We start from the raw sequence: 27,956 nt of genomic DNA on the forward strand, positions 1-27,956 counted from the left end.
CCTAATTGGAGCGAATCCTTGTGAATGTGGTAAAACGCGCATTCAGATGTCACACCTCAGTCAGCAGGGAATCTTAAGTGGGGGAAGCCCCTTTGCCTGTAAGGTATGTGGAAAACTCTTTTTTTTTTTTTTTTTTTTTTGGTTTTTCGAGACAGGGTTTCTCTGTGGCTTTGGAACCTGTCCTGGAACTAGCTCTTGTAGACCAGGCTGGTCTCGAACTCACAGAGATTCACCTGCCTCTGCCTCCCAAGTGCTGGGATTAAAGGCGTGCACCACCACCGCCCGGCATGTGGGAAACTCTTTAGCCACAAATCAAATCTTACAGAGCACGAGCATTTCCACAATAGGAAGAAACCTTTTGAATGTAACGAGTGTGGAAAGGCCTTCAGCCAAAAACAGTATGTCATTAAGCATCAGAACACCCATACTGGAGAGAAGCTTTTTGCGTGTAATGATTGTGGAAAGTCCTTCAGCCAGAAGGAAAACCTGCTCACCCATCAGAAGATTCACACTGGAGAGAAGCCTTTTGAGTGCAAAGATTGCGGGAAAGCTTTCATCCAGCAGTCAAACCTCATCAGACATCAGAGAACTCACACGGGAGAGAAGCCCTTCATATGCAAGGAGTGTGGGAAAACCTTTAGTGGCAAATCAAATCTTACTGAGCACGAGAAAATTCATATTGGTGAGAGGCCCTTTAAATGTAACGAATGTGGAACAGCTTCTGGCCAGAAAAAGTACCTCATAAAGCATCAAAACATCCACACTGGAGAGAAGCCCTATGAATGCAATGAATGTGGAAAAGCCTTCTCTCAGCGAACGTCACTTATTGTGCACGTGAGGATTCATTCGGGCGATAAACCCTATGAATACAATGTCTGTGGGAAAGCCTTCTCTCAGAGCTCCTCTCTCACGGTGCACGTGAGGAGCCATATGGGTGAGAAGCCCTACGGCTATAATGAGTGTGGGAAGGCCTTTTCTCAGTTCTCAACCCTGGCCCTGCATTTGAGAATCCACACAGGTAAGAAGCCGTACCAGTGTAGTGAGTGTGGGAAGGCTTTCAGTCAGAAGTCACACCACATCAGACACCAGAAAATCCATACTCATTAAACGCTCTGAATGTCTTCAGTATGGGGAAGTGTTCATTAAGAATATACACCCCATAATGCATCAATTAGTCATTCTGAGCCTAAGCCCCACAAATCAGCCACACATTTAACATAAAATACGAACAGTGGAGAATTCCTACTGAAGAGGAAGAAGTCTGTATGAGTAGAAGCCTGCACTTGACGAATGGAACACAAACACAGTTATCTACAGTTGAGAATGGAGAACAGGCTGTTACTACCATCAGCATAGATCTGGACGTCTTCACCAGTCTAGTAAGTAAGCTGTGTTAGAAGAAACGAAATAAGTTATGATCATACAGTAATATGTAACGTGCTTTGAAGAGGACAGAGATTATAGAATAACTATGCAGGATTTAGAATATGGAAAGAATTGCTTCAGATGAATACCAAGACTGTTTGGATGCACATTGTTCTCTGAGGAGCAAAGTCACACACCACAAACTGTAAACAATAGTAGGAGACAAATGTGTAGAAACCGAAAGCAGAGATATAAAAATGCTGTACATTATACAAAGTTATGACCTTGGGAGTGAGAAAACATTCCTTGTAACATTTGAAAACACGTAGTAGTTCTCATGAGTCATTACGCTCAGGAAGTTAGGCACCAGGAAATTTACCATTAGAGTAGCCAAATACAACCTGTTGGGAATGGAGCAGGAAAGTTGTGGGTGGACTGTTGTGCAGACATCTGGCAGAACAAGTGAGGTGTGTGTAACTGGAAGACTTCTGGAAGTGATGGGGAACTGAAGTTGTGGAATCATGCATATACTGCAGTGACCTTCTGTCAAGTTAGAATTTCCTTCTAGAAACAGCTTATCATGGTATAAATATCTGTATGGAAATGTTCACGATGCATCAGAATGCAGACCAACTCCTAAGTGAGTGAAGAAGGGAAGGGAGTGAGTGGGCGGGGCGGGAGGGCTTCAGCTTTATCTAAGCATCTTTCTCTTAAAGACTGAGTAAATATATGAAGATACTGGCTAACTTTCAGTTGTGTTATATGGATATCATGTCTTATTTTTTGTACTTTTCTGTATTTTTCAAAATAAGAATGGAGTTAAAGGTGGGAACTCTGTACCTGTAGAAATGTTATAGTCGATTAATTCCCAAGCAAATACCAAGCTTTTATAGAAGATATTTCTAAAACTTTAACAATGAGTGGATGGACTTGACACTCCATGTAATGAAATTATCTATTTTATTAAAATTTAAAATGACAGCAAAAAAAAAACAAACTTTTCAACTACAGGAAATTCAATTCTCAGCTGAAAAATTGGCAAGTGTCCAATAAAGGTTTCCAGAACACCAGCCTTTAAGAGAAGTTCTTTCTATCACAGGAGACAATGAATTCCTTTGAGAGAAGTCTCCCATATAAAACTGCAAAAATCTGAAAGAATACAGCTTTAAACACTCTTTTAAGGTAGCACACATCTATTTCCTCACTGAAAGATTGACCAGGAGTGGATTGATTTGGATGGTTTGCAACTTTGCTACCTCTAATCTAGCAGAACCGGATTCAGGAAACAAAAGTCATTTCCTAGAGTGCCCAACAAGCATCAAAGATCATGCTTTCTTTGAAATAATTTTGATTTGGGGGTAATGGAGAAAGAATTTTCTTGTGAAGGCACTTCCTTAATACAGTCCTATTTGATAGTAAGTTATCTAGGAGTTTCTTAGCAAATGCTTCCATATATTTCATAGAAAAAGGTTCTTTTCTCTAAGGAAAGTATCACTGAAGGTGGTATTGATATGAACACTGAACACCCACAACTATGGTCAAAACCATTTCCAACTGTTAAGGTATGTTTTTCAAATATGCTTATTAAGCACTGTGATTTTTTCACATATGGAATAATCATCTCTCAATGTTCATCAAATACAGTCACAGAGGTTTTCCTCTTTATCATAACAGATAAATATTTTATCATTATCATTAGGTATTGTGAAACTAACAGAAATAAAGCAATGAATAAGACCCACCAATCTTATGAAATATTATTTTGCCCTTTGACACTTCCTTTAATAATCAGAATGAGAATGCAAATGTTTAGTTCGACCTCTCACTCATAAGTACCAGAGATTAGTATTAATTGCTTTATTATTAAGTTCTTGATTATGAACACAAACACAGACAAATCACTGTGAGATCCACTTTGTGGCGTCTTAGAATGTATGGTTAAGGATGACTCTTCTTTGGTTCATGACAGGGTCAAATGTTTCTCAATAAGCTTGTCTGTTATGTGTACATAACTTTACAAAAACAACTTGAAACTATATACTTGTTACCTTTGTGCATGTTTTTCTATTTTAACCAATTTTCAAAATAAATTACTAGGCAGGTTTTACTTTATAGACAAATGATGAAGCAGCTTCATGAGATGCGAGGTAATGAATGTAAAATGAGAGGAGTGAAAGCTGACTTTACTTGTTCCTTTCAATTCTTAAATGGTTATGTCTGATCACTGCTGTGATAGTCTTAGTGGATTAGAAAAAGAAGGTAGAAAGATAAAGGGGAGGAAGGGGGGGAGGGGAGAAAACATATAGATCAATAAAAACAATATATAAAAGAGAATTCTAGAACCCCCCTTTATTGTTATGTTTGATCTTAAATTATGCCAAGATAAAATAACAAATTCAAGAATCCAGCAGCATGTATTACTTAGTACTTGGAATGTAAATATAGCATGAATTATCTACGTGTTCACTGACATAATAGGTCAAATGTTTATATGGAGTTACTAAGTACTAGCCTCAGCACTCCCACAGGCTTCAGACTTCTACAGCAAATGAAAGCTGGCTTGGGAATGGGATCTGAGGTGTAGAACAAACTAACTCAGGCAATTTGTACCTGCATGTTTCTTTATTTCTTGGTTTAAGAAGAAAGAAGGAAACAAAGAAGAAACACAAGGGCTTAAGGCTTAAGGGTAAGGGCAAATCATAAGGGTAAGGGGAGGGGATAAGTCATAAGGGTGAAAATGAGGGGGTGGTCTCCACTAAGGTTTTAGTTTATATAGACGTACAGACAAGATAACGATAGTATCAAGTATGCATTTTCACAGACTTATAAGAACCTGGTGGATATGTCAAGGAGACAACTTATGTCTCAGAGAGGACATGTCTGTGCAGTTCTGCTGTGGCTGGGAATACAGCATTGGAAGCTATACTAACCTGCAGGAAGGCTTGATTTGCATTAACATCTAACTGGGTGAGTTAAAAGGAGTCTCTTCTGAGGACCCTGCTTTTGGCTCCAGCCTTGTGCCCAGGTGAGAATTTTTCCTCTTTGAATCTAATTTTACAACTCAGACCTTTTCCCTTTATAAACAGTTAATTTTCTGAGCTATGATCCTGTTAGTTGAAACCAAGGTGAAGGGTAAATGCAGAATATAAGTAAACTGTTAACTCAGAACAGACGACCAATAGATTACACCTTTTGAGGCTGCTGTTAGAGCAGACAAACTACCTCTATGTGGCTCCTTTCTTACCAGTGACTACTGTCAATAAAGAAAGGATTTATGTAGGGATATAGCCCCACCCATTGGGGGCATGTTCGCCTTGGGCTAATGTTTGCTGATAAATCTGCCGGGCGTGATCCCAGCAGCCCCTTTTGCTCCGCTTTTCCTGTTCTCCGCGGGAACCTGTGGTCCTGTAAGTCTATTTCCTTATTAAAGCTGTATATATCTTTATAATCTGTCTGCATTCATTTACACTGCCACATTTTGGTGCCCCACGTTGGGCGCCACTCTGTTGTAATAAAAGCGGCAGGGCTGCGTCCCGCCACCCGGCTAGCTTTACCCGAAATAATTACACGGAAACTGTATTCTTTTGAACACTGCCTAGCCCATTAGTTCCAGCCTCTTATTGGCTAGCTCTTACATATTGATCTAACCCATTTCTAATAATCTGTGTAGCTCACTAGGTGGCTTACCAGGGAAGATCTTAACCTGCGTCTGTTTGGAGTGGGAGAATCATGGCGACTCACTGACTCGGCTTCTTTCTCCCAGCATCCTGTTCTGTCTACTCCGCCTACCTAATTTTCTGTCCTATTAAAGGGCTAAGGCAGTTTCTTTATTTAACCAATGAAATTAACTCCTCCATCAGATTTATTTCTTTATTTTATGTAGATTTTGGCTATGGGAACAAGACTTGGCTGAATCCTTCTCAAACCATTTCAGGACTTCATGGTATGTGGGGGAAGGTATCTGGTTGCCCTACAGGAAAAGTTAGGTTTATGCACTTCTGGGCTACTAAAGAAAGAAGAAATGCCATGATTTTACAAGATTTTTACAGACTTGACAATGACTTATTCAAAAGACAAATGTGCTTGTAGCTGTGTAAAAAAATGCATTATTCTAGGTGAAGTACACATATAAAGTTCCTGGGGATAGTCAAGTAGAAGTGTCAGCTGTACATTTACTGTATAATACTTGTGGGCTCACAACAGACGTTGTCACCCAAATCATATGAAATGAAGCAAAATGTCAGAAGCCCATTTAAGGTAAATTATAAACCAATATTTGTATAAAATGACAATTATGGAGTTTAAATGTAAGACTTTTAATAATAATATCTGTTAAAAATTTCAAGAAAAATTAAGAAAAAAAGATCTAAGTCATCATTTTTCTTCCAATTATCAGCATGGAAACACTAACTTTCTGGTTTTATATTATGTAACAATAAAATTGTTATATAATTATATGTTATATGATTATATATAATGTTATATAATTATAAATATAACTATATAATTTGTAGAAAAAATGATTTTAATCAGCAATTTCATTTTAAATGTGATTGAATAAAGAAATTATAGGAAAATGCTGCTAAGAAACAGTATGTTTTATCAATTTACTTAATATTGACTTTGAAATTATACATGGTTCTATTTTTTATTTGCTTATCTCAAAAATAGATAAATTACATCAGCTACAATGGATATTAAAAGTATTCAAGTAAATGAGGAATAATGTGAGTACATAGAAGAATTACTTTATTATAGCTTTTACAGAGGTTTCACATATACTTTCAATTATTATACATTATTTTATAGTAACTCTTTTATCCCTTTACTAAGCAGTTTTGATTATTACCCTGACTTTCTTTATATCCATTATTGAGTTGTTTTATTTCTTATTAAATTTTATTTTGGAAAAGTAAATAAAGATGAATATGTTTCACTACCCTGGTATTTATTTGAAAAAATAGAATCATAATTTATTTGTATTTGTTTTTGTAAAGCAAATTACCTTTATTAAGTGATGAAAGAAAACATGACAAGTAGTGTAATATCTGAGCTTCCTCCTTTGAATTTGATTTAGAACTGAACTCAATTCTGTTTCTTTCAAGGCATTAAAGTCAGTTTATTAAATTGGTGACCAGAGATTCCTCTTATTCCAATGACTTTTTAGTTTTCATGTCATATTTTCAATTTCCTTTTTAGGTTCCTTATCTCATAAGATTGAAAACAAAAAGCTTTAGCTTTATATTTGTGCCTACTACTTTGATCCTCCACATATTTGAAACTTTCCACCTCCAGCATTATTTACAAAAGTTCTTTTTGCTTTCTTTTCTTTTTTATATTCTTTGCAGTCATCTTAATTCAGTCATCCAGGTATCAATTGGAGTAACACAAAGTATGAAGAGCTTTATTCTGTATATGAAAACAGCAAACAACAATATTCACAAAATTTTATACCTGAGTAACATTTAATTGCTTTTTTTTTTAAATTTTCAAGACAGGGTTTCTTGGTACCTTTTGGAGCTTGCCCTGGAACTAGCTCTTGTATACCAGGCTGGCCTCGAACTCACAGAGATCTGCCTGACTCTGCCTCCTAAGTGCTGGGATTAAAGGTGTGCACCACCACAGCCTGGCCCTGAGTAACATTTAAATGTTAATTATGAGAATGCAGAAGTTAAAGGAAGTTGATGATGAATTATTCTTCCTTGCCAAAAAAGAAAAAGTGATTAACTTTTCAATGAAACAGATGGAAAAGAAGAATGTGACCGAGTTTGTTCTCCTGGGCCTCACACAGAACCAAAACATGCAGAAAATAGTATTTGTTGTGTTTTTGATTATTTACATAATCTCTGTGATTGGAAATTTGCTCATTTTGTTCACCATCATATACCATCAAATGTTAAGGTCCCCGATGTACTTCTTCCTTTCCTGTCTCTCCTTTACTGATACATGGTATTCTTCTGTCAATAACCCTAAAATGGTTTTTGATTCACTTCATGAAAAAAAGACTATTCAATTCAATGGATGCATGACCCAAGTCTTTGGAGAACATATCTTTGGAGGAGCTGAAATCATCCTGCTTGCTGTGATGGCTTATGATCGCTATGTGGCCATCTGCAAGCCCCTGCACTATGTAACCATCATGAACCAAGCAGTATGTAACCTGCTAGTGAGGGTGTCATGGATGGGAGGGTTTCTTCATGGAATCATACAGATCCTGTTCATTATTGATTTACCTTTCTGTGGCCCTAATGTCATAGATCACTTTATGTGTGATCTGAACCCTTTGCTTGAACTGGTCTGCACTGATACCCACATACTGGGGCTCTTTGTTGCTGCCAACAGTGAGTTTATCTGTGTATTCACATTTTTCCTTCTTCTGGGCTCCTACACGGTTATCCTGTACTCATTAAGAAACCACAGTGCAGAAGGGAGATGCAAAGCTTTCTCCGCTTGTATTTCCCACATCACAGTGGCTAGCTTTTTCTTTGTACCTTGCATTTTTGAGTATTTGAGGCCTGCAACTACTTTACCTATTGATAAGGCAGTTACTGTGTTCTACACAATGATAACTCCCATGTTAAACCCTTTAATCTATACCTTGAGAAATGCTCAAATGAAAGATGCTATTAGGGGATTGTTCAATAGGAAAATGCATGCAGGAGACAAATAAGAATATTGTGAGTCAAATCAGAAAATGATTGTACATTTTAGATCAATGTAATATAGAACATTTAACTCATGAATGATATAGATATGAATAATTTGCATTGGTATGGATTTTAAGGTCAATTTTGTTATATGTTTAAGTATTTCTGATCTTGATTAAGGTATTGTGATTGTGTAGTTCATTTAAAAATGTAATGTATAATTAGGAAATATAGGTTGCTAATGGATAATCATTGATAATAGTAAAGCTTTTAGTCACGTTAGTTAGATTTTCTAGATATATAGAGATACATTTCAGTTGGATAGGCATTCTTCATATCTTTCAAAGACTACAGAATATGGCATTTCAAATGTTTTAATAATTTAGGGCTTTTCATGACAATGAGACACGTCTGCTCCTGGCAGCACCAATCTACTTCAAGAGGAAGATGGGCATCAAAGAAGCTCCTTATGGAGTTTGATAGCCATTTGGGCAAGAAACTGCTCTTGCCTGGACTATTGCATAAACTGGACACAGAAAACCCTCAGAGAGAGGACTGCTAAAATCGCCTAAAGGTGAGATGATATTTCGGGGTTCCTGATTTATGAAAGTGTCTACGAGACATTATGCAGGACACAGCAGATAGTGACTGAACTGGCTTTAAAATTTCCTGTTTCATGGAGACCACTAGAATGGCTACACTTACCTGCAACTTGACCTAAGGTAGAGCCATCAATGAAGATGAGTGGTGATGGAAGGGATAATGGATCTGATTTAGTGTTATAGGGAAATATAATAGGATGGAAATCAAGAAATTTTAATAAAAATTATTTGAAAAAATACCTATATACCTTAAATTGAGCAATTTGCCATTCTGTGAACTCGTAAGACAAAATATTATGTTGTTCAGCTGTGTAGAGAATAATTATCTCATGAGCATCTTGCCCCCCAAAATTCTTACTTTCTTTTTTTCCATTATCCAATAAGGAGGCAGTTGGAAGAATAAGCAGTCACAGTTTTTCTATGAGTTGCAGGTAAGTGTAGCCATTCTAGTGGTCTCTTTTGCTAAAAGCAGGCCATGGGAGTGTACTCAGTATGTAGTATCTAACACTCCAAGGATTATTATTAGCTACATGAAGGAGCTTCTGAGTATTAAGTTTTCCTTTTATAAGAACCAAAGTGGTTTGACCTTCATGTGTTAAGTGGTGACCCTAGAATTAGGGTCACCTTGGAGAATTTTGAATAAAGGCTTGAATCTAGTCATGGGTATTCCTATATAGGAGCAAACCCAAATAACATCTCCAAGCAGTTTTTGACAATCATTTAAGGTTTTTAAATGATTCATCTGTAATTGGAAAGATTGGGGAGAAATGAAACCTGTGTGAATAACATGCCTCAATTTGAAAAAGGAAGCTGAATTTGGATTTTTTTCCAGAGGCCACCTGAAACCCGTATAAAGGTAACTGTTGAATCAGAAATTGTAATACGTCTTGTAGGTAGGCTCTGTCAGCTCATGAAATCAATATATCATACATGTAGTGAATTAGATACAGGTCAGAGTATATTTCACAAACTTGTAAGAAGGCTGCATCCATAAACAATGGCACAAGGTTGGGCTGGTTTTACTTCCTTGTGGTAAAGTTTTCCATTGGAACATTTGCTAGAGTCTTTGAAAATTAGGTGAAGAAATTAGGTGGGGATGTAAGGCCATGGTAAAGAAGCAGTTTTGTAAGTCTATAACAATTAAATTATAACTTTTAGGAATAGCCAATGGAGATGGCAAGTCAGGTTGTAAAGTCCCATAGTCTTCATAATTTCACTTATCTTTTTTAAGATCTTGTAACAATCTTCATCTGCCTGATTTTTTCTAAATAATAAATGCTGGAGTGTTCCCTGAGTTAGAGGAGGGCTTAATATGACCCATTTGTAATTGTTCTTCTACCAGAGAGGTAGCTGCTTGAATCTTTTGGAGAAAGTTCCCTTTAGAGAAAGAGAGTGCTTGTGGCATCATAAGATATTCACTGCAAGAATGGTCATTATACAAAAGGTGTTAGGACCAACATCTTGTAACTGGGTTATCTCTATCAGAATGTGTTCATTTTGGTGGGTCAATCTTCTGCTTTCTCAACTGAAATCTCAGTACTTAATTCTTGCAGACCACAGCATTTAGGTATGTTCCTTGTGTTAGGTATGTGTTCTCTCCAAAACCTTTATCAGGAACTGGTGTTGGATTTTGTCAAAGACCTTTTCAAACTTCCAATGAGAAGATCATGTGTGATTTTTTTCTTTCAGTTTGTTTATAGAGTGGATTACATTGACAGATTTTCATATGTTGAACTATCTCTGCATATCTGGGATGAGGCCAACTCAATAATGATGTTTTTTTAAATGTGTTTTTGTATTTGGTTTGACAGTATTTTGGTGAGTATATTTACATTAATGTTCATGGGGGAGATTGTTCTATAATTCTCTTTGCTTCATCTTTGTTTTTTTTGGGGGGTATTGGGGTAACTATGAATTTGGCAATATTCCTTCTGTTTCTATTATGTGGAAGAATTTGAGCAGTATTAGTATTAGTTATTCTGGTAGCTTTCTGCATTGAAACCATCAGACCCTGGGCTTTTTCTTTTTCTTTTTTCTTTTTTTCATTTTGGTTGGGTGATGTTAATTGACTGTTTCTATTTCCTTAAGGGGTTATAGGTCTATTTAAATTGTTTATCTGGTATTGATTTTATTTTGCTATGTGGTACCTCTCAAGGAGTTGGTCCATGCTGGTTCCTTCCCTGTCCATCTAGAGTAGGTGAGCTCCCATTAGCTCAGGCAAACTGTTTCAGTGGGTGTTACCATCATGATTTTGAACTCTTTGCTCATATTCTCACTCACTCTTCAACTGGACTTTGGAAGCTCAGCCCAGTGCTCCACTGTGGGTCTCTGCCTCTGTTTCCATCAGTTGCTGGATGGAGGTTCTGTGGCAACACTTAAGATATGCATCAATCTGACTACAGGCAAGACCAGTTTGGGCACTCTCTCCACTATCGCTTATGTTCTTAGCTGCACTCATCCTTGAAGGTGGGTGACAGTTGTATCGCTGGGGCAGACTGCAGAGCCACTGGCAGTGCCACCAGAGTTTATCCCAACTGCTTGTACTGGATTTTGGAACCCCCTGTCTTTGGATGGATACCCTAATAAGCCTAGATATAGTAGGGAGGGGTTTGGATCTTCCTCAAATCTATGTGACTTACCCTCTCTGAAGAGTGGATTAGACTTAGACGTTTGGTTGGGGGAATAGAAGAGGGAATGGGAGGAAGGGAGGGATGTAAGATCAAAAACGATAGTTTGTTTTTCTTTTTTTCACAAATGCAGAAAGTATTTTTATTAGGTTAAAATATTTCTTGAGCAATAATTATTTACGTGGAGAGTTCAAAAAACTGACTTATGATTATTTGCCCTGTCCTTGATTAGAGACACGATTACACACACTCCTTCTAGTACTTTCTAAAGTCTAAGAGGCTTGCAGATCTGTCAGTCTGTTCTCATCCGATCACAGGAAAAAGTACAGGATGGACAGTGTTCTCTTCTGAACTTACATCTTTAGAACGGTTCGAATGCTTTTCCCTGAGTGCATCAGATCGAAGCCTTTATTGTTTTGGTCGAAGGACAGAGTGTCAGTTACAAATTCGTCAACTTTTATCTTTTCTGACATATATTCAGACACCAGCTTTGGGACACTCTCTACACTCTTCCATCCTTCAAAGATAATGCCCTTCCAGGTGCGTTCTATCACCAGCTGGAATGGGTGAGTGGCGATTTTTTCACCTGAAGCAGCTGTGCCAACCACCATACTGACTCCCCAGCCTTTGTGCTCTGCCTAGAGGGCTGCTCTCATGACCTTCACATTGCCAATAGCCTAGAAAGAGTAATCTATTCCTCCATCTGTCATTTCAATGAATACTTCTTGGATGGGTTTACGGAAATCCTGGGGGTTAATACATTCAAAGGCTGCAAATTCTTTGGCCTTTGCAAATTTATCTTTATTGATGCCGATACCAGTGATCCGGGATGCACCAGCCACTTTACAGCCCATGATCACTGTCAATCCAACTCCTCCCATGCCAAAGATGGCAAAGGTAGAACCATGCTCCACCTTGGCAGTGTTCACAGCAGCACCGTATCAAGGTGAAATGCCACACCCAAGAAGGCAGACTTTATGCAATGGTGCTGAAGGATCAATTTTAGCAACGGAGATGTCAGCCACAACTGTGTACTCAGAAAATGTGCTGGTTCCCATAAAATGAAAAATAGAGTTTCCTTTGAGGGTAAATCTGCTAGTGTCATCTGTCGTTAATCCTTTCCCCTGAGTAACTCTTAACTTCTGGCAAAGGTTTGTTTTAGGATTCAGACAAAATTTGCTTTCTCCACACTGTGGGATGTAAAGCGGGGGTGAATGTATCACCTGCCTTCACTTTAGTAATTCCTTAATCAAGCGTTCCACAATCCCAGCACCTTCATCCAAGGTCACTGGGAAACACCCCTCCCTCAGGATCAGCTCCGCTCAGAATACAGGCAGCCGTGTGTCAAAGTCAGTGGCGATGATCTTAATTTGAACTATATGAGTCCTGGGAGGTGCGACTTCTATCTCTTCTTTGGAGAGAGACTTTCCAGCCTCTCAGGCGAATGCAGCCTTGGTTCGCCATGTCTGCAAGTTGGAGATTGTGAGCTGAATGTCAAGCAACAAGTCTAGGGGATCCTGGGTATTTATTTTTCTTTAAAAAAAAAAAAAGAAAAGAAAAAAAAAGACATTTGTACATTTCTTTTAGATTTTCAAGTTTTTTTAATTGCAGGTTTCTGAAGTATAACCTAATGATTCTCTGGATTTCTTTAGAGTATCTCGCTATGCCCCACCTTGTCAATTTCTGAATTTGTTAATTTGGATATTCTTTCTCAGCCTTTTGTTTATTTTTGTAAGGGTTTTTCTAGGTTTTTGATTGAAAGTTTTGTTGGCTATAGTAAATTTGACTGGCATCCATGTTCCTTTAGTGTCTGTAAAACATCTCTCCAGGACCTTTTGAATTTTGGAATCTCCAATGAGAAGATGGATTTAATTTTGATAAGCCTGCCTTTATATGTCTCTTGGCCTTTTTCCTTGCAGCTCTTAAAATTCTTTATTTTATAAGTTTAATGTTTGATTACTATGTGGTAAGGGGGCTTTTTTGGTACAGCCTATTGGTTATTCTGTGAGCTTCATGTACCTTTAAAGGCTTACCTTTCTTTCTTTCATTCATTCTTTCTTTTTTTTTTCAGGATAGTGTTTCACTGTAGCTTTGAAAACTTGTCCTGGAACTAGCTCGTGTAGACCAGACTGGTCTTAAATTCACAGAGATCTGTCTGCCTCTGCCTCCTGAGTGTTGGGATTAAAGTCATGCACCACCACCACCCGGCAGGCTTGCCTTAGTTTATGTGGGAAAGGTTTTTTCTATGATTCTGTTGAATATGTTTTTTGTAACTTTGAGCTGGTATTCTCTTCCTTTTTTATCTCTATCATTCTTAAATTTCGTCTTTTCATGGTGTCCATTGACATTTTGTGTTAGAAAAATTTTGAATTTAACATTTTCTTTGACTGATATATCTATTTACTCTCATATCTTCAAATCCTGAGATTCTGTCTTTCATTACTTATATTCTGTTGGTGATGCTTATGTCTGTAATTTCTGTTCACTTCTCCAGATGTTCTGTTTCCAAAATTCCCTTGGTTTTTGTTTTCTTTACTGTTAATAATTCAGTTTTTATGTCTTGAACCATTTTCTTTATCTGTTTTTTTTTTCTGGCTTTCTTTGCTTTCTTTTAGGGATTTATTCATGTCTTCCAACTTTTTCCTTGTCTTCTTTAAGGGATTATTTTTTTCATTTCCCCTTTAAGAGCCTCTATCATCTTCATAAAGTAGTTTTAGGTCTATTTAATTGTGTTTTCGCTGTATTGGAATGTTCAGGTTTTGCTGTTGTAAGACCACTGTTTTCTGGTGGTGCCATATTGCTCTTTTGGTTGTTGAAGGCCTTCTTACACCAGCATTCACGCTTTTTTTCCAAACTGGTACGGCTTGTGCCTGTACCTATTATTCCAAATGTTGTGGTTTGCACCTGTGCCTATGTAGTCTCACAGGATTGTGGGGTGGGGCTGGTCATGGGGAAGGTGTTCAGGTTTGTCGGGGTGGGTGGCAGAGTGGGTCTTGTTGATCCAAGGGGTATTTCTGAAGTACAGTTATCATAAACTTTAAGGGTATAACCAAGATGTAGAAGTAAAGATAACAGAAAAGAGGAACTAGAGAATGGGAGGATATAATTTTCTCTCTTTTCTAACAGAAGTTCATCTAGAAATAGCAGGAATGTTAAAAATTTCTTTCTAGATTTCTTCTTTGACCCACTCATCATCAACTAATAAGTTGTTTAATTACTATTAGTTTGTGTTTACTAGAGACTGCTTTGCTATCAATTGAAAGGTGCATTGCCTTGTGATTAGGAAGGACAAAAGAAGTGATTTCAGTTTTTGGAATTTACAAAGATTTTTTTTGTGCCCCAGGATTTTAGCTATTTTAAAAATCTTCCATCTAGCACATGCAGAAGTAGAACACACATACAGCATTTGAACATAAACTGGCCATACTTGTTCTCTGATATAACAGTTTTGCTCTATAATATTCCCAGGCAGAGGACACAAATGGATGGGGAATGGTGGAAATAATTAGAAGAAAACCCTGTTTTTCTTACTTACTGGTGTTTATCTAATGCACAATTGGTCTCAACTTAAAATTAATTTTGTAAAACTACTTTTTCAGGTAACATCAAAACTTTCCAAAATGTAATTAAAATAAAGAGCTTCACGGTGATGGGTATAAAATCATTTCCATTTTTAGTTTGCTTTGTTTTTCTGTGTGTGTGTGGTGTGTGTGTGTGTGTGTGTGTGTGTGTATGTGTTTGAAGCCACACCTATTTGCAACAGGGTTTCTCATCTTGGATTCCCTATTTAGTGTTGCACATCAACATTACCTACGCCATTAAAATTCTTGCTACTTATTATTTTGTCCAAGAAACTTTTATATCTAGTTGTAAGATATAGTATATATACACAGGCAAGGAAATTCAAAAAAACATTTGAAACATATTAATGTATGTCTTCATCAAGTAATCAGCTTAAAAGAGACAAAAATCAGTATCAGTTTGTTTTGTTAGAAAAAGTTTTCTAAGCCAGTCCATGGTGACTCACGCCTTTAATCCCAGCACTTGGGAGTCAGAGGCAGGCAGATTTCTGTGAGTTTGAGGCCAACCTGGTCTACAAGAGCTAGTTCCTGGGCAGTCTCCAAAGCTACAGAGAAACATTGCCTTGAAAAACAAAAACAAACAAACAAACAAACAAAAACAAATAAAATAGTTTTATAGAGGGACAGGAGGATTAGAAGCATGTAGTGTAAGAATGAGTTCCACATCAACCAGAAAAGTTAGAGTGATTGCACATGTGTGTGACCCCAGCAATAGTGTGTGATTTGAGGCTGCAGCAGAGACAGGACAGTTTTGATAAAATATGGCAACATCCAGGTTTTCAGATAATTGCTGCTGGTATACGGATTCTTAACAAGAAAAACTCAAATAAAGAAAATGGAATAAAAACATAAACAAGTACTGGAAATTCAGTTCTCAGCTGAAAAACTGGCAAGTGTCAAATAAAGGTTTCCAGAAAACCAGACTTTAAGAGAAGTTTTTTCTATCACAGGAGACAATGAATTCTTATGAGACAAGTCTCCAATATAAAACTGCAGAAATCTGAAAGCATACAGCTTTAAACACTCTTTTTAGGTAGGACACAGTTGTTTCTCACTGTAAGATTGACCAAGAGTAGATCTATTTGGATGTGTTTTGCAACTTTGCTACCTCCTATCTTGCAGAACCAGAATCAGGAAACAAAAAATCATTTCTCTAGAGTGCCCAACAAGCACCAAAGATTATGATTTCTCTGTATTCATATATTTCATAGAAAAAGTCTTTTCTCTAAGGAAAGTTTCACTGAAGGTGGTATTGATGTGAACACTGAACACTCACAACTATGGTCAAGATGATTCCCAACTGTTAAGGTATGTTTTTTAAACGTGCTTATTAGATTTGTGATTTTTTTCACATATGGGAATAATCATCTCTCAATATTTTAAATACAGTCACAGAGGTTTTGTTCTTCAGACTAATTTTTAAAATTTAACAGATATATCTTTTATTATTTTCATTAGCTATCATGAAACTAATAGAAATAAATCAATAAGATCAACCTATCTATTTTATGAAACATTATTTTGCTCTGAAATTTCTATTAATAATCACAATAAATCATGATGATAAAAATGATTAGTTGGACCACTCACTCATAAGTCCCAGAGATTAGTATTAATTGCATTATTATTAAGTTCTTGATTTTAATACAAACACAGACAACTCACTGTGAGACCCATTTCTGTGGTTTCTTACAAAGTACGGTTAGGGATGACTCTTCTTCGGTTCATGACAGAGTCAAATGTTTCTTCATGTTGTCACCCACCCACTAAGCTTATCTGTTATGTATACACCACCTTACAAAAATAACTTGAAGCGTTATACTTGTTACTTTTGTGCATGTTTTTTTTTCATTTTAACCAATTCTCACAGGAAATTATAAGTCAGGATTCACTTTATAGACAGATGATGAAGCAGTTTCACGAGGTGCGAGGTAATGAATGTAAAATGAGAGGAGTGAAAGGAGGGAAAGCTGGCTTCTTACTTGCTGCTTTCTATTCTTGAATGATTATTTTTGACCACTGCTGCAATATTTCTTAAAGGGTTACAAAAGAATTCTGGGATCCCCTTTTACAATGATGTTAGGGAAAAGTGACCTTAAGTGAGGCCAAAGTACAATAACCAATTTAAGAATCCAGCAGCATGTATTTCTTAGTACTTAGAAGGTAAGTGTGTCATGTAACATCTTCATGTTCACTGACAAAATTGCTCAATGTAGTTTATGGAGTGCTCCTGCATAGCAGCCTCAGCACTCCCTCAGGCTTCAGACTTTTGCAGCAAGTGAAAATGGGCTTGGGAATGGGATCTGTGGTGTAGAAAAAACTAACTTACTTAGGCATGTTTCTTTATTCCTTGGGATAAGAAGAAAGAAGGAAAAAAAGAAGAAGAAGAAACACAAGGACATAAGGCCTAAGGGGAAGGGCAAATCATAAGGGTAAGGGTAGGGGATAAGGAATAAGGTTGAAAACGAGGGGGTGACCTCCACAAAGCTCTTAGTTTATATAGGGGTATAGACAAGTTAACAGTCCCATAGGCGATATCAATAGTACCAAGCGTGCCTTTTCACAGAGTTACAAGAAACCGGTGGATTTGAAAAAGAGGCACCTTATGTCTCAGAGAGGACATGGCTGTGCAGTTCTGCTGTGGCCAGAAATACAGCATTGGTAGCTATTCTAACCTGCAGGAAGGCTTGATTTGCATTAACATCTAGCTGGTTGAGATCAAAGGAGTCCCTTCTGAGGATCCTGCATCAGCAGGGTGCCCAGGAGAGATTGTTTTCTCTCTGAAGCTAATTTTTAGCAAGTCAAACATTTTCACTGTATAAGAATTAATTTTTATGAGCTATGAGCCCATGTTAGTTGATCCCAAAGTGAAGGGTAAATATAGAAATTTAGTAGTCTGTTAAGTCAGAGTAGAATTACACCTCTCTGAGTCAGCTTTTAGAACAGACATAATACCTCTGTGAGGCTCCTTTCTTATCAGTGACTACTCTCAATAAAGTTTGTGGAGACTATTTTATGTAGATTTCGACTATGAGAACAAGGACTTGTCTGAATCCTTTTTTGTTGTTGTTGTTTTCTTCTTTCTTTCTTTCTTTCTTTCTTTCTTTTTCTTTCTTTCTTTCTTTTTTTCTTTTTTTGTTCCTTCTACAAAAAACTGAATCCTTTTCAAACCTTTTCAGGAATTCTTGGTGTGTGGGGAGGATTCTGGTTACCCAACAGGAAAAGTCAGGATTACACACTCCTGGGATACTACAGAGGGTGAAATGCCATGATTTCACAAGATTTGTACAGACTTACTGACAGTGACTTATCCAAAGAACAAGTGTGCCTGCAGGTGAATACACATATACACTTCCTGTAGATACATCAGTAGAAGTGTCAGCTGTTTCTTTACTGTATAATTCTTGTGGGCTCACAACAGTTGTTGTCATCCAAATCTTATGAAATAAATAAAAGTGTTAGAAGCCCATTCAGAGTAAATTATAAACCAATATTTGTATAAAATGATAATTTTGAAGTTTAGTAATAATATCTGTTAAAAATTGCCAGACAGAATTAAGTAAGAATAAAAATAATGAAAGTTATCATTTTTCTTGTTATTTTATATTACATAATAAAACTGTTACATAATTATATGCTTTATATATAATGTTATATAATTATAACATAACTATATGAATTATAGAAAAATAATGATATTAATCAGCAATTACATTTACAACTGGGATTAAATAAAGAAATACCTATAAGAAAGTACCACTAAAACACAATATGTTTTGTCAGTTTATTTAATATTGACCTTGAACTTATACATGATCCTATGCATCATTTTCTTATCTTTAAAATAGATAAATAAAAGCAGCTACACAGGATATTAAAAGTTTTAAAAAGAAATGAGGAATAATGTGCAGTACACAGAAGAATTACTTTATTATAAATTTTACAAGGCTTTCACATATACTATCAATTTTTATGCATTATTTTATAGCAACTCTTTTATTTCTTTATTATGTAGTTTTCATTATTACTCTGACTTCCTTTATACCCATTATTGAGTTGTCTTAATTTATTATTAATATTTATTTTGGAAAAATAAATAAAGATAAATATTTTTCCAGATCCTGGTAATTTTTTTGAAAAACAAAGAATTATTATTTATTTTTATGTGCTTTATGGAAAGCAAAATACCTTAATTAATTGGTGAAAAAAATAGGACAAATAGTCTGATACCTGAACTTCCTTCTTTGGATTTGACTTAAAACTGAACTCAATTCTGTTTCTTCCAAGGCACTAAAGTCAGATATTGGTGCCCAGAGTTTCTTCTTATCACAATAAATTGCTAGTTTTAGTGTTATATTTTCAATTAGCTTTTATGGTTCCTTATCTCATAATATTAAAAACAAAAAGCTTTAGATTTATATTGTTTCCATTATTTTGATCCCACACCTATTTGAAACACTCCTCTTCCAGCATTATTTAAAAAAAGTTGTTTTTGTTTTGTTTTTTATATTCTTTGCAGTCATCTTAATCCAGTCATCTGGGAGTCAAATTGAGTAACACAAAGTATGAAGACCTGTATTCTGTATGTGAAAACAGCAACAACAATATTCACAAAATTTTATACATGAGTAGCATTGAAATGTTAATTATCAGAATGCAGAAGTTAAATGAAGTTGAGAATGCATTATTTTTCCTGTCAAAAAAAAAGTGATTAACTTTCCAGTGAAGCAGATGGAAAAGAGGAACGTGACCGAGTTTGTTCTCCTGGGCCTCACACAGAACCAAAACATGCAGAAAATTGTATTTGTTGTGTTTTTGTTTATCTACATAGTCTCTGTGATTGGAAATTTGCTCATTCTGTTCACCATTATATACCATCAATTTGTCAGGTCTCCTATGTACTTCTTCCTTGCCTATCTCTCCTTTATTGATGCCTGCTATTCTTCTGTCAATAACCCTAAACGGATTTTTGATTCACTTCATGAAAAAAAGACTATTCAATTCAATGGATGCATGACCCAAGTCTTTGGAGAGCATTTCTTTGCAGCTGCTGAAGTCATCCTGCTTACTGCAATGGCTTATGATCGTTATGTGGCCATCTGCAAGCCCCTGCACTATGCAACCATCATGAATGGAGTAGTTTGTAACCTGCTAGTAGGGGTGTCATGGATGGGAGGGTTTCTTCATGGAATCATACAGATCCTGTTCATTATTGATTTACCTTTCTGTGGCCCTAATGTCATAGATCATTTTATGTGTGTTCTTAACCCTTTGCTTGAACTGGTCTGCGCTGACACCCACATTCTGGGGCTCTTTGTTGCTGCCAACAGTGGTTTTATCTGCTTATTAACATTTATGCTTCTTTTGGGTCCTACACAGTTATCCTGTGCTCACTAAGAAACCAAAGTGCAGAAGGGAGACGCAAAGCCCTATCCACTTGCATCTCCCACATCACAGTGGTTGTCTTATTCTTTGTGCCTTCCATATTTGTGTACATGAGACCTGCAACTTCTTTACCTATTGATAAGGCAGTTGCTGTGTTCTACACAATGATAACTCCCATGTTAAACCCTTAATCTATACCTTGAGAAATTCTCAAATGAAAAATGCTATTAGGAGATTGTTCAACAGAAAAATGCACTCAGAGAGCAAATAAATATATTATGATTCAAACCAGAAAAGGTTTCATTGTACATTTTAGATTGACTATATAAAGTCAAAACATGAAGAATAAAACAGCTGTCATTTATGGGGTGGCCTTGAAAAAAGCAGAAAAAAATACCATAGAAAGGAGAAACCTAACCCAGTCTAGGCTATAATTGCACTCCTGTTACAACACACATTTCCTGTCTTTAATACCTATTCATCACTAATTACTCTGTACATTTTATGCCTTTTGAGGTTGAGTATTTGTGACTGAGCCCTTCCAACTAAATCCTACTATAAATCTTTCATTTATATTTCCTGGTTCTTTGATGTTTTTCTCTGAAAGTTACATCTAACAGAAACATTCATGGTCCATCCTCTCAATCATAACCAACTTTCTAAAGCTTTTATCAAAATTAGGTCATCCAAGCTCTGCCAGGTTGAATAGTAGGATTTACATGACAAATGGCACCAGCATTCCTATTTCATTGATCCTTGAACCTCTCCTTCTTCATCTTTACGTGAGGGAGTTATCCACATTTCTAATTTACTGGCTGTAGACTCTCCTTTTTTAGCCATGTCACAAACATACACACAAACAATGACCTTATCACTATCTGAGCTATGCCATTAAACTAATGCTCTTGTTCTTGTGAGCCTTTTATTTATCAAATGAGATGTTTATGGTTTTTGTTGTTTTTTTTTAGTCTTTTGGTATGGTAGATTACATTTACTGATTTATATATTTTGAATTAATTCTGCATCTCTGGAATGACACTAACTTGATCATGATGGAAATTTTTTAAAATTTTTTTGGATTCATTTTGTTGCTATTTTATTGGGAATTTCTGTATTTCTTCTCATAAGAGAAAATATTCTGTAATTTCCTCTTATTGTTTTGTCTTTATGTGGTTTTGGTATCAAGGTAATAGTGGCTTCATAAAAATAATTAGGAAATATTCTTCAAGTTTTGTTTTGTGGAATAATTTGGGGAATATTGTCCTTAGTTGTTCTTGGAAGGTCTGGTAGAATTCTTTATTGAATCCTATTTCACCTGGGCTTTAAATCTTTTTTAAAGGGAACCTTTTAATTACTCCTTTGATTTTATCAGAGATTATTTGCTTGCATGTGAATATTAGCTCTTAAGTCATTGATAATTTAGGTAGAATCAGTATAACCACAGAGAATAGGTAGAGAATAGGATACTGGGAGGATGGGGAAAAATTCATCTCCCTAAGAATAGAAAATTGAAATGGGGGAGGGTCAATAAAGGGAAATGGTAGAGAGGGAAAGGAAAGAACACCAAAATACTAAGGGCCATTTGAGAGGTTGTATGGAAATGTAATACACGATATGTTTCTTAAAATATATACATATATGAAAGTTATCTGAATGAAATCATAAAATAATGGTGATACACAACCCCACCTCGACGCCTCTTGTCACCTAATGAAACTTTCAGGACCCCATGGGATACATCTGATTAATTTGTTTTTCTAAGGGTTCCATTTGAATACCTAAGCATCCCAAGCTATTGCCAAGTGATGGGGGATGTCCTCCCGTATTGATGTTGCTTTTATTGGTTAATGAATAAAGTTGTTTTGGCCAATGACTTAGCAGAGTAAAGCAAGGAAGGAATTCCAAATAGAGATTTATAGAGAGAGTAGGTGGAGTAAAAAAGACACCATGTAGCTATTGAAGGAGACTGATGCTGGATACTTACTAATAAGCTACAGTCTTGTAATGAATGGATTGTTTTGAGCTACAAGAGCTAGCTAGGGATATGTCTATGCTATTGGCCAGTGTTTTAATTAAGATAGTTTCTGTGTGATTTAATAATCTGTGTGATAATAGGTTCTGGGTGGCCAGAATGAGCAGTCTCCACTTACAGCCAAGAATATTGGTTGCTCCCTACAACTGAAGGTAAGGTCCTATTGCTGAATACAGCACCTACTCAACTTGTTGGACACTGAGAAGTTGAGCTCATGACTATCTATATAGTGTCTTCAACCCTACGGAAAATGTTCATGATATGGGATGAACTCTAGATGCTACCAAGTAGAAAGGTAAACATCAAACCTCCTACAATGAAGACCGGACTGAAAGATATGCTGGTACAACAATGACACTAATCTTGTGGGAGTAACCAACAAATATCTGATTTGATTTAAGAGCCATTCCATAAGATTCAGCCTATACCTGATACTGCTTGGATAGCCAAGAACCTGAGACTAGATAAACTAGGGACTTAATGTAAAATGAATGCTACAGTTTTCAAAAGGAACACAGCAATAAAGTGACTCCTAACTACATTCTGCTGTACTTATCAGAGAAGCTTCCTCCTGTAGTTGAAGAAAACGAATATAGACACACACAGCCAAAAAATATATGGAGAATAATAAACCTTGCTACACTAAAAGGAATGTTTTATCAAACCTCTCCCCTCCCTCATTGCTCAAGAAACACTGTAGAAGAGGAGGCATAAAGAGTATAAGACCCAGAGATGATATAGAACACCACGGAAACAAAGAATTCTAACTCAGCTGATATGAATAGTAACAGAGACTTAGGTAATATACATAGGTCTGCATCAGATGGTGTCCTAGAGCTGAAAGAAGTGGACATAAGCTGCCGAACCTAACCCAGAAACAATCTTCAAATGATAACTACTTGCAGATAAAAAAATTAGTTTTCTACAAGGGAATATCAGTGAAAAAACAAACCACTCTTAATGGTAGGCTGTCTGCCCAGCAGGGGATGGTCAGCACAAATGAACTCAGTGACATATTTGGAGGGTCTTTGTTTTACAGTATTATGTAACACTGTTCCCTTTCTTCCTTTTTTCCTCCCTTCCTCCCACCTTTTCTTCTTGTTTGTCTATCTGTTTTTAGCTCTTATTAGTCATTTTCACAAATATCATGACATCCAGTTTTGTGTTTTTATGGAAATCCTCTGTGTACCATCATGTGTCTCTGCATTTATGTGGGCTTCTAATGTTTTAACCTTGGTTCTTTTTTTTTTTCTGTTTATTTGTCCTTTTCTGATTTGTTTGGTTTGGTTTTAGTTTATTGTATTTCCTTTCATGTAATTATTATTATTCTTTAGATACCTGTTTTTTTTTCTAAGAGATACAGAAAGGGTGTGGATACACATAAGTGTATAAGTACAGAAGAAATGAGAGAAGCTGGGGGAAGAAAAGTCATAATAAGAATATATTATACGAAAAAATTATTATCAAGGAAACAAAATACTTAACTAAAAATAATTTTCTGAATTACTTTCTTGCAGAAGATGAGGTTAAACTCACACAGGTCTATAGTGAGAGTAAACCAGAGTTAGTAGCTCATTTCTTGGTGTATGAGGTCTTTCTGTCTTTGTTTTGTTTTATTGATTAATAAAGAAACTTCTTTGAGTCTTGTTGATAGGGCAGAACTTAGGTAGATTGGCAAGACAAAATTGGATGCTGGGAGAAAGAATGGTGGAGTTGGAGATACCCCATGGATCAACCAGAGCCAGGGCATACACAGATTAATAGAAATGGGTTAAATTAAGATGTAAAAATTAGCCAATAAGAAACTAGAGCTAATGGGCTAAGCAGTGATTCAATTAATACAATTTCTGTGTGGTTATTTCGGGGCTAAGCTAGCCTGGTGGCCGGGACGAATAAGCAGCCCCTCCTTGCAACAATTTCTAAAAGATGGATTAGGGAAAGGAATGGTAACAACTCTCTTATGATGTGAAATGGTAGGAACCTCAATAACCAACTGTTTGACTGTGATATTAAGGTTATATGAGGTTTCTCTTCTATAATATTATCTAAAAATAAGTAGCTCAGATTAGGGTCTTTTGGTATTATATCTGATTCTTATGGCTACACAACAACAGAAACATGGAAAACTAAAAAATGATTAATATCAGAGAAGACTTACAGGGAAAGCAGGAAATAAAACGAAGTATGATATTCTGATTCACATTCTGAACCACAAAAAGACTGGTAATTATAATTGTGATAAAACAATAACATTGGTGAAGTCCAAATATATTCTAGAGTTCAGGTGATAGGGCTGTCTTAATACCAGTTTTAGAATAATAACAAGTGATATATGAGAATGTAAGTTTTGACAAAAAAGAAATTTTATATTAAGAGTTTCTTGGGACTATTTATTCCTTCAAGGATTCTGCCTGTTTAAACTTATTCCTAAGTATGTTTCATTTGAAATTCTTCATCGTCATCTACATATCGCTACATAACATCAAAAGGTTATTTGCCATTTGATGCTTTAAGTTAGAAGTACCTTCCAGAAACTGTGATGGTAGAAAGCAGTTATAATTTTGGTCTATTTCCCTTGTTCCCTGTGATACGGTGACACAATCTCTTGATGGCATTCTTCATCTCCTTGTTTCTGAGTGTGTAAATCAGGGGGTGGAGCATGGGGGCAATAATAGTGTAAAAGAGAGCAAATATTTTGTCTTCTGGTAATGTCGTTGCTGGTCGAATGTAAATGAAGAGTAGAGGAGCAAAGAAAAGGATGACTACAGTAACGTGGGAACTGCAAGTGGAAAGGGCTTTGCGACGATTCTCTGCAGAGTAAGACCGGACAGTATATATGATCACAGCGTATGATACCAACAAGACTACAAAAGTCACTAAGCCCATCAGGCCAGAGTTAGCAATAACCAAGAAACCAATATTTCTGGTGTCAGTACAGGCCAGTTTGAGCAGAGGGTACACGTCACAGAAGTAGTGATCTATTTCATTTGGGCCACAGTAAGGTAAGAATACTGACAGGGTAAACTGACCAAAGGAATGCAGAAATTCCCCAGCACAGGAAGCAGCAATCATGGCATCGCACTTTTGCCTGCTCATGATGATAGAGTAGTGCAGGGGTTTGCAGATGGCCACGTAACGGTTGTAGGCCATTCCTGTGAGGATAAAGACCTCAATGCCCCCAAAGAAGTGCATGGTGAAGAGCTGTGTCATGTAGCCATTGTAGGAAATTGACTTTCTTGTGGCTACTAAGTTGATGATCAGCTTGGGGGTCACAGTGGAGGTGTAACACAGATCTGAGAATGAAAGGTAACTCAGAAAGAAATACATGGGTTGGTTGATAAGGTGAGTACATGTGACAGAAATCATGATAAGTAGGTTCCTGAATAAAATTGCAATGTAACAAAGTAAAAATAAGACAAAACAGAGAGCTTGTATTTCTTTTGTCTGAGAAAGTCCTAGAAGAACTAATTCTGTGATATTAGTCCTATAGTCCATGATCTGCAAATGTCTGTATCAATCTGAAATAAATTTAAACATGTGTGAAATACACTTAGCACAATGCTGCATATTGTCCACTTTCAGGGAGCAGATTAGATTAAAAATGTTCAGAGTTTGAAGAATGTTAAAATGTCATCTTTATTTAAGAAAGATTTCCTTCAGTGTTTTTTTTTTGTGTGTGTAATAAAACAGAAATAGCTGCTAAATAGTTTTACATATTTGAGATGAATATTAATGTCGTAGAATAAAATATATTTGTATAGGGATTCTATAGGGATGCATTGTCAAACAAAAATGGATAGGATACCACCAAAGAACTATAGAATAGCTACTTCTGTAGAATCATCCCAGTCCAGTTTATTATTTTTCTTTTAATTTTTGAGAAGAGATACAGAAACAAATGATTAAATGTGAACACACATATATGTAAATTCATGAAGTGCCTATAGATTAACAAACAGGAAAATGCCATATGGACATCTCACAGGTAAATTATATGTAGGTGATTATTCAACTCTTCCCAGGTGTGTCAATTTGATAATGATTAATCATCACACCAACCTAGAAGTGAGAACTCTTAAGTTTCCAGCAATGTCAGTTTCAAGATCTCAAACTGTGTATTTCAGGTTCTCCCAATTATTTTATCTACATTTCCTACTTTTAATCATCCCGAAGTAAAGTAATCCAGACATCATGAGTACTTCTGTGTTAACTTTTTCCCAGCATTACTTTCTTTTGATGATACTAAAGATAGAACCCAAGTTTCACGTACACTGTGTAACTATTCTACCCACACAATCTCACTTTAGGATGCATAAACACCTTTGACTTGTAGAATTTTAAATATCACTAGTATAAGAAAATAATCTAGAAGCAAACTTTTAATCAGTCTGCTAGATCATACAAGAAATTCACTAATATTTTATGCAAAGGAGTACATTATAAATATTTTATATTAGTTGCACATAATAATACTGCCAGTAAGTTTGAGATTCATTTAAGTTGTCATTTAATTTGTGTAAAGAGTAAGCATGTGTGCATCTCTCCTGGAATCCATTACCCTGGACAGTGAGGAAAAACTTCTCTTCACTGTCACATAAAATTTTAATTTTAATTAACAGATGCACTTCAGGCTTCCACATTATTACGAATGATTTACAAAAGGTAATGCTCTATTTTGACGTCTTTTAAAACTCATATTTTTCTGACTACATGGAAGGAATGAATTATTTACTGTCTTCTTAACGTTCTACATGAGCTGGATAAAGACACTTTTGGGATTTTCCCCATTTTTATAGGATAATACTCTGCCTGCAGCTCTTTGAGATTCTTCAAAACATCATACTAAATCAGTTTTTAAAAATATCTATAGCATGTTTTATCACAACAATAACAGAAAAAATCTGAAGAACTTAATTCTTTTTAAATGAAGATTATAAGATCATTGTTTTGTACATTTTGGATTCACAGAGTTAATTTTAAAGGAATAATTGTATATTTGAGTACAAATGAATTTAGAGACATGCTAAAGAGGCTAGCATTTAGTTTTTGCATTTTATATAAAAGTCAAATAATCAGACAAATCAAAAAATTAATCAATGCTCTTGAAATTATTCAAATTTATTATTATTATTAATCATACTTTAGAGTAACATGTGTGAATGTGTATACATATGTGTGTTGTTCGTAAATTCAGCAAGTCACAAAGAAGACATAAAAGAAGGAAGATTATTTGAGGGTTTCTGAAGGAGTAAGAGAGAAAAACGAGATAAATATAATAACAATAGTGTACACAAATCTATTGATGTATTTAATCTATATTCCATATATAAGCCATTTTATCACTACTCAGGAAATAATACTGAATTTCGTCTCTCTCATCTGCCTGTATTATTACTAGCATACTGACTCCAATTCTTTGCACACTGCCCTCCTGCCACAGAATGAGATATCATCAGATCAGAGTTAGCTTAAATTCCACAGCCTTCACTGTTTTTTCTTGAAACTGTACTGAGATGAAGTTGGACATTATGCCATTTCCAGTCTCAATTTTTTTTCAATTTTATCATAATTCCAATATTTTCCAAAATGTTTTATAATTAATTTATCACAATATTATGCATACTCCAAACCACTGTGCCCTCTGGTGCTAAAACTAACTGCTTTATATGGATTGTTTATTTGTTGAATGTTAAATTCCATAGCTTGGCTCTGTACGG

The 27,956-nt window shown here is 36.0% G+C and overlaps 3 protein-coding genes and 2 pseudogenes across 3 annotated transcripts; 3 read left to right on the plus strand and 2 right to left on the minus strand.

The window, feature by feature from the left end:
* The first annotated feature begins 24 nt into the window (after nucleotides 1–24).
* On the plus strand, nucleotides 25–2,021 carry LOC130862731 (zinc finger protein OZF-like). Its single transcript, XM_057752516.1, has 2 exons — nucleotides 25–29; nucleotides 306–2,021. The coding sequence occupies exons 1-2, from the start codon at nucleotides 25–27 to the stop codon at nucleotides 1,105–1,107; spliced, it is 807 nt and encodes a 268-aa protein (XP_057608499.1). The 3' UTR covers nucleotides 1,108–2,021.
* Nucleotides 2,022–7,093: 5,072 nt separating this feature from the next.
* On the plus strand, nucleotides 7,094–8,035 carry LOC130866972 (olfactory receptor 4C46-like). Its single transcript, XM_057758656.1, has one exon. It carries the CDS (start codon nucleotides 7,100–7,102, stop codon nucleotides 8,033–8,035), a length of 936 nt encoding a protein of 311 aa, XP_057614639.1. The 5' UTR covers nucleotides 7,094–7,099.
* A 3,559-nt stretch (nucleotides 8,036–11,594) lies between these two features.
* LOC130862737 (alcohol dehydrogenase class-3-like) lies at nucleotides 11,595–15,060 on the minus strand (annotated as a pseudogene).
* A 4,490-nt stretch (nucleotides 15,061–19,550) lies between these two features.
* Nucleotides 19,551–20,478, plus strand: LOC130869635 (olfactory receptor 4C46-like; annotated as a pseudogene).
* A 4,314-nt stretch (nucleotides 20,479–24,792) lies between these two features.
* Nucleotides 24,793–25,734, minus strand: LOC130869634 (olfactory receptor 4P4-like). Its single transcript, XM_057761942.1, has one exon. It carries the CDS (start codon nucleotides 25,732–25,734, stop codon nucleotides 24,793–24,795), a length of 942 nt encoding a protein of 313 aa, XP_057617925.1.
* Nucleotides 25,735–27,956: the final 2,222 nt, after the last annotated feature.

This window comes from Chionomys nivalis, chromosome 2 (genome assembly GCF_950005125.1).
Source record: "Chionomys nivalis chromosome 2, mChiNiv1.1, whole genome shotgun sequence".
Taxonomy (NCBI): domain Eukaryota; kingdom Metazoa; phylum Chordata; class Mammalia; order Rodentia; family Cricetidae; genus Chionomys; species Chionomys nivalis.

Bases quoted from the DNA above. Each gene is read 5' to 3' on its own strand.
- LOC130866972 (XM_057758656.1), top strand. From the start codon at position 7,100: ATGAAACAGATGGAAAAGAAGAATGTGACCGAGTTTGTTCTCCTGGGC.
- LOC130869634 (XM_057761942.1), bottom strand. From the start codon at position 25,734: ATGGACTATAGGACTAATATCACAGAATTAGTTCTTCTAGGACTTTCT.